At 29.3% G+C, this 6,797-nt stretch overlaps 1 protein-coding gene across 1 annotated transcript; it reads right to left on the reverse strand.

Moving 5' to 3' along the window:
- Positions 1–220: 220 nt before the first annotated feature.
- LOC129307425 (gamma-glutamyl peptidase 5-like) lies at positions 221–4,436 on the reverse strand. The gene is made up of 4 exons (XM_054948381.1): positions 3,996–4,436; positions 1,272–1,427; positions 955–1,122; positions 221–509 (listed from the first exon to the last, which is right to left on the reverse strand). Exons 1-4 carry the CDS (start codon positions 4,305–4,307, stop codon positions 408–410), a joined length of 738 nt encoding a protein of 245 aa, XP_054804356.1. The 5' UTR covers positions 4,308–4,436; the 3' UTR covers positions 221–407.
- Positions 4,437–6,797: the final 2,361 nt, after the last annotated feature.

A 6,797-nucleotide genomic window follows, 5' to 3' on the forward strand; every position in this document is an offset into this window, starting at 1 on the left:
TTATGCCAATAACATTTAATTATTAATTATATACCTCCTTAAACTTTATTTTCATGTGCATTTAAATTCCTAAACTTTAATTAATATACAGTTAACCTCACTAAATTTTAAGTTATATAAAATAATTAATATCTAAAATTAAGTATATAAAATTATCTGCATAAATATAAAAGTTGATGAGAATTCATTATAAAATTTTAAAAATTAAAGAGATTATAAATTAAGTTTGAGAGCATCATGTATAATTTAGCCTAATTTATAACACTCTGGTCCCAACCAAAACTATTCCAGTTCTTCCAAATCGTCTTTCTTCTCATGATTCACCATTTTTACTTCTCATTCACATTCACTAATTCTAAAATACCATTTTTTTTTAAGCTAAATATCTCTCTTCGTTTCTTGAATGGTCATGAGCGACTTTTGAGGAAGCTGGTACAGACTTTCTTCCAAGCCTCTCTATCTGGCTCTCGCAGCACCACCTTAGCCCTAGCTTCCACACCAAAAGCTTCCTGTCATTCCAAACATTCATCCATTAATATATATTCCCAGACAACAAGTTTCATATGCTATCAAGTTTATCAAGCTATATAATTATACTAAGTCATCAAAGAAATGTTAAATAGGTGGATGGAGGTGCTTCGGAGAATAGTCAAACAAAAATAATCTTTCCCATTATAAAGAAATGTAGAGGGAGACCAAGAAAAACATTTAATAAATCATGCTTGTCTTCAATTCCTATAATTTATCTATGTTATTCCCCATCCCGTCTATTTGATCTATCTGCAATGTCAATATTTTAGTTTGAAAAATACTCATAAGGACCATGAGCTAGCTCAAACAGAGTTTGTTTTACTAACATGGACTTAACATTATTAAAATATGTGTTGATTTGGACCAAGTAGCATGGGCCAGCTGAACTGTGAGCTATGAATGTGAGTGTTAAGAATGAAATACCAAGATGAGGTCACGTTGAACAAGACGGTCGATGAGGTGTAAAAGAATGTCAATGGTGTACTCAGGGTGGCCTTGGATCCCCATTATGTGATCACCAAACCTAAACATCTCGATCCCCGTCTTCTCCGACCATGCAATAATCTCTGCCTTCATCGGAAGTTCTCTCACCTACTTTCATATCCACAAATTCATTAACTTCCTCACCGAATCAACATATATATATATATATATATATATAACCAATCAACCTTAATAATAATGGAAACACGATGATGTATATTCATAGTATAACTTTTGTTAAAAGAAAAGGTTGAGACCTCATCTCGATGGCATTGGATTATAGAGAGCTTTGATGGTAACATGAGAGACGTCGGAGACAATGGCGACGATGATGATAAGGTTATGCTTCTCACACCGATGTCCCAACCAGTGGGAGATCGGTTAACCTTCCCTCCCAATGCACGACAAAGTATCTGATCACAAGCACACCAACCCAAATTAATAATTAGCATACTAAAAACTCAACCGGTTATTCAACCATTCAAGATGAGTGAAGGGTCAAAATCGTAGTCATATCAACCATAAACAATACATCTTATATAAACAGTCAAGGCACTGGGATTAACCTGGTTTTCAATAGTATGGTAATTAATCTTAAAAAGGAGAATATATATATATATATATATATATAATCATCATCCATGTCAAAATTTTCTAAAGAAATAGTAGTAAAAGTAGTAGATATGGACGTTGCTGTTTTGGAATTGACCAAAAACCGACGTGTGATAAAGGGGATCTCATTTCATCTCCAATGTTTTGCTGCCAAAATGGTTCAATTAATGCATGTCACAACCACCCGTCAGCATTTATCTGATAGGGTCAAAAAAAGATCATATAAATCACTTCCTAATGGAAAATAAAAAGCATTAGGGTTACTTCATTATATCATGGGAACAAGCAGCCTTATTGGACGGACGTAAACATCTTAAAAATTGTACGTGTTCCACAACCACACACTCGAGAAAGATCTAAGATGTCACTACCTAAGGTTAATAATAAAGATTATCATCATCAGCCTGAGAAAACAACAGTGTTTCTTTAAGAACCAGAGGATTGGAAAACCCGGGGGGGGGGGAAGCGTAATGAAATATATCATCATGCCTTTTAGTACGGCCTGCATGCTGAATCCTGATTCCATTGTCTAAAAACTGCCATATCTTCTGACTAAGGTTCCACCGTGAGATCAAATTTACAGTGATAGATCCCACTTGCGTCCGTACAAAAGTAATTTTCTATTTGTGTGTGTGTGTGTGTGTGTGTGTTGGCCATGAACATGAACAGAAACAATAGCACACATGTGATCTAGAGGTAAGGGGACGAAAAATTTAACTTACGAGCAAACGAACAGATACGAGGCTGGACTATGGAACAAAACAGGACCCTTGTATTATTGTACTAGACTGGACTGAGCGAACAAGGATTCCATATGAAATCGAATTTGGAGGACCATCTCAGCACCTTCTCAATATCTAATTTTTATGTTCTATCTCATTCGTTTATTTAATTATTTATTTAGTTTGAACGTGTGAGATTTTTAATTGTGACATTAAATTAAATATACTGTTCATTTAATGACTAAATACCAAACTACCAAAATAATCTTGTTTTTAAAGTATTCAAGAGATGATAATAAACATACGGTTATAAAAAATACATAGATAATTAAATATACAAATAAAATTTAGTAGAGTGATATATTGAAAAAAAAATATAAGAAAGACCCAAATTTGACAGAAAATACACTCAAATTTAGACGAAACTTGAAATTCAAACAACATTCAGGAAGAAAACAGTAGTAAAAATAATAATGCTCAATAATTATAATTTTATATGCAGTATACTGATTCATTTCCCCCACGTGCAACATCCACGTTGAAAACCCTTGCGGACAAAATTTTCCCTCTTTTCATCGTCAATACTTGCCTCAAATCCGTCCTATCAGAACTGTACATTGGAATGACTAATTTATTTATCTTCATTCAAAAGCTCTTTTGTCAATTAGCAAATTAACCCAAACCTAGTTTCAAAAGAAAATGGTAACAAACATTCAAAACCTTTACCAATTATATGGATAAACATAATTTTTAATTCTATACACTTTACTTACATTTTATTTTTTATTTTTATATTTTTTTTAATATTTTAAATTTTATATTTTTATTTTTTATTATTTTCAATCTTTTTATAAGTAAAGTATAGAAACTTAAGATACCGAAAAAAAATATAAAAATTAAAAACAAAATATAAATAAAATACAAGAATTAAAAGTTATGTTTACCCTAATTATATTCAACTAATTTATTAATTAAGAATCTCCAAATCTAAACGCCTCCTCAAGAAACGAAAGAAGCTATATAATTTTTTTTTTGGTTACTTTTCTTAATGTCTTTTGTATCATATGATACGAGCATATTTTGTTCATGTCCATAAGCAAACCCAAATCTAGTTTTAAAAGCAAAAAAATTGGTAATACCAACACACATTCTACATTTTTCTCAATATTCATTTAATTTATTCAAAATTTTACATATCAGTAAATATTATTGTCAATACTTAATAATTTTATTTTTTAAAATAAAAATATAAACTTTTAAAAATATATTTTATTTAATAACCTTAAATCTACATTATTTAATTATTAAGTCAAAAAATAATATTAAAATAAATTTATTTAGTGAAATTTTAATTTTATTAAAATATCTTATATTTTAATATTTGAATCTTTTTTAAAAATATATTATAATTTAAAAGAAAGTAATACATTTTACTTACATTTTAAAATATCTTTTTACCATGCCATACTATACGAACATATTTTTTTAATTTATTTTTCGTTTTAATAAAAGTAGGGAAATAAGATACACTTCCGTATCGATTTCGAAAATCGTTCGTGGATATCCAACGGAATCGAATCATGGAAACGGTACAGATATCTCCGACGAAAGATGAATGAATGATTGATTGATTTATTAGTTTATTACCTGGTGACCGAAGCAAATACCGAGGATTTTCTTCTTCATGGAATCGAGTTTCTGAATGAGAGTGATGAGGCGATGGATCCAGGCGTCATTTCCGTGAGCGTCATTGCAGCTGCCGGTGATGACGAATCCATCGTATAGGTCGAGATCGCCGTCTTCCTCGGGGAAGTCGCCGGACGCCACCTTGTAGACGTCCCAGGTCTCGCCTTCCTCCGCCAGCATTCTGATGAAAACCCCGAAATACCCCCCGTACTTCTTCCTCACGTACTCGGAATCCTCTGCGCACAGCAACACCGCATACCTTTTCCCCTCCATTAATGTCTCCTCCTCACCAAAAATCTTTTTGAAGCAGAGTCTCTCTCACTAACACCTTAGAGAGAGAAAGAGAGGAGGAGGACGAGAGAGCTTTCCCGTACTCTGCTTTGTTGCGTGTATACAGATTACGGAGATTGTGTGCAATGTAAAGGGAAAATACTGGCAATCCGCGTGGTTTTAAACGAGTGGAATTATGTAAATACCCCTGATTGACTCCGTTTATTACTAAAATGACACGTCGAAAGCTGGGCTTGGGTTTCAATTTCCATTCAAACGACCCGTAGTTTTGATGGGGCCACAAGTAAACGACCGTAGTTTCAACTTTCAACTCGATGAGTTCATCTCAAATTCCACTATTCTTTCTTTCGATGGGTTTGGAGAAACAGAATTTGAGAACAGTTGGAATGAGTAATAAAAGACTTCAAATGTTTTTTCAATAAAATCTCAAGCATCAACCTTATGAATAAAAAGAATGTATAACATTAATAAAGGATCGCTGAAATAATTTAATATCTTATAAATACTTGTTAAAAGTTAAACTTCACTTGTTACTCACTTGTTACTCTTTAATATTTACTTGTTAGAAGTCTTCTTGTCAAATATTAAATCATCTCAGAAATCTTCCATCAATATTTTTTCTAAAAATAATTGTAATATGAGTTTCCTCCTATTGGCACATCCGTGTTTGAATTTGAATTGGTAAAAAATATTTAATTCCAAATAGTTTCAGAAAATAAAAAGGAAAAGGAAAAAAAACACCACTAAATGGGTTGGTGGAAAAAAAAAACACCCCTAAAAATATAGGTTCATATACTTGAATGTATGAAAATTTTATCTGACAGTAATTTGTAAGTGTCGTTACAACTTGTAAGAGTCAAAAGTTAATATTAACTTTAGTGAATCCTTAAAAATGAACATAACTATACTTTGTTATGGGGGAGAAAAAAAGAGTAGCATGAATGTGGACTAATTTATGGCTTATGTTTGAAAATAGCATTGAAGAGTGTCTTTAAAATTAAATATATCAAAATCAAAGGTTTCTCTAATTGCGCAATTAAAGGGAAGGCATAGTTAAATAGCCAATATTTTCCTTCTAATTGGCCCATCCTCCTTGAATTTGAACTGGTAGGTAATTTCCAATTCCTATAATAAAAGGGAAGAGAAAAAGCATTTACAATATACTCCCTCTGATCCAAAATACTTCCTCTAAAGCAAAATATAAGGCATTGATAACTAATTTAATATTTTTAAAAAATATTAGTTGAAACCTTAATTTTTAAAAAAAATTACATTTTTCTAATTTTTCTCTCATTAATAATTAAAATTCTAATGTCTTATTTTTTTAAAAAGAGTAATAAATGAAGTAGGAATATAGTTAAAAAATAACTTTAAAGTTACTCAATATCCTATATTTTGGACAAAACAAGGCCCCTAGAAGATGCTTCAAAGGAAGCACATGCAATTTTCTAACCTAGATTAAGTATAATCTTGGTACAATATAAACCAACTTGGTATTTGTTAAAAAACAAAAAACAAAAGAAAGAGCTTCACTTTTTGTTTATTGTATTTATTAACCTAAATTATTGTGTCTGTGAATTTATAATTTTTTCTCACTCATCATAAATTGAAACTAAAAATAAAAATAAAAAATAATATATTTTTTATGAGAATAAAAAATTTTATTTGTATACAATTTATTATTAAAAACTGTTTATATTTTGGATTGAAGTGAATAGTAAGTTGAAAAAAGCTGGGAAAAAAAATGCTTGTTTGAAAACATCCCTAATAGTATACTCTCATATGTCCTTAATATAAGATAAAATTTTAAAAAAATTTTTAATCATCAATATAAGACATGGTTAGAGTAATTTTTTAATTTTACCTCTTATTTATTTGTTATGATTTAAGTTCTTGTCCAATAATTTATTATAACTATTAATGGTACAGAATGAAAAAATTAAAAAGTTATATTTTTAATGATGCTAAATGGGTAGAATGACTTAGTGTCCATTTGGATTTCAGTTGGGTATAATTAATTATAAAAATATTAATTTTAATTATAATTTATTATATTATAACGCAAAATATTTAGATACTATTTTTTTAAAAATTAATTTTAACAAAATTGAATATGTTTGGATAATTTATTCAGAATCAATTTTAACTGTGTAAATTACTATGAAATGCATTGCTTTTCAAAATTAAATTACTGATAAATTTATATCTAATATTATTAAATTTGTTAAATTTTATTTAAGATGTAAAATATATTATTTAAATTACATACCTGATTAATTATAAAAATTTAAATTATATTAATATTAGCAATTTAATTTATGTAAATAAATAACTCAATATATCTTAATTTAAATAAATTTAGTAAAAGAGAAAGATTTAATTCTTAAATATCAAAAGATTAATTTTATAGTAACTAATGAAAATGATAATATACAAATTGATCTCTAATGATATCATGGATAGAAATCATAT

This window comes from Prosopis cineraria, unplaced genomic scaffold (assembly GCF_029017545.1).
Source record: "Prosopis cineraria cultivar Desert tree isolate PC_DT_omini unplaced genomic scaffold, ASM2901754v1 PC3, whole genome shotgun sequence".
In the NCBI taxonomy this organism is placed as follows: domain Eukaryota; kingdom Viridiplantae; phylum Streptophyta; class Magnoliopsida; order Fabales; family Fabaceae; genus Prosopis; species Prosopis cineraria.

Excerpts from the sequence above, each read along its gene's own strand:
- LOC129307425 (XM_054948381.1), bottom strand. The coding sequence starts at position 4,307 with ATGGAGGGGAAAAGGTATGCGGTGTTGCTGTGCGCAGAGGATTCCGAG. Across the intron at positions 1,428-3,995 it reads GTATTTGCTTCGGTCACCAG|ATACTTTGTCGTGCATTGGG; the intron begins GTAATAAACTAA and ends GCTTGTGATCAG. Across the intron at positions 1,123-1,271 it reads TCCAATGCCATCGAGATGAG|GTGAGAGAACTTCCGATGAA; the intron begins GTCTCAACCTTT and ends ATATGAAAGTAG.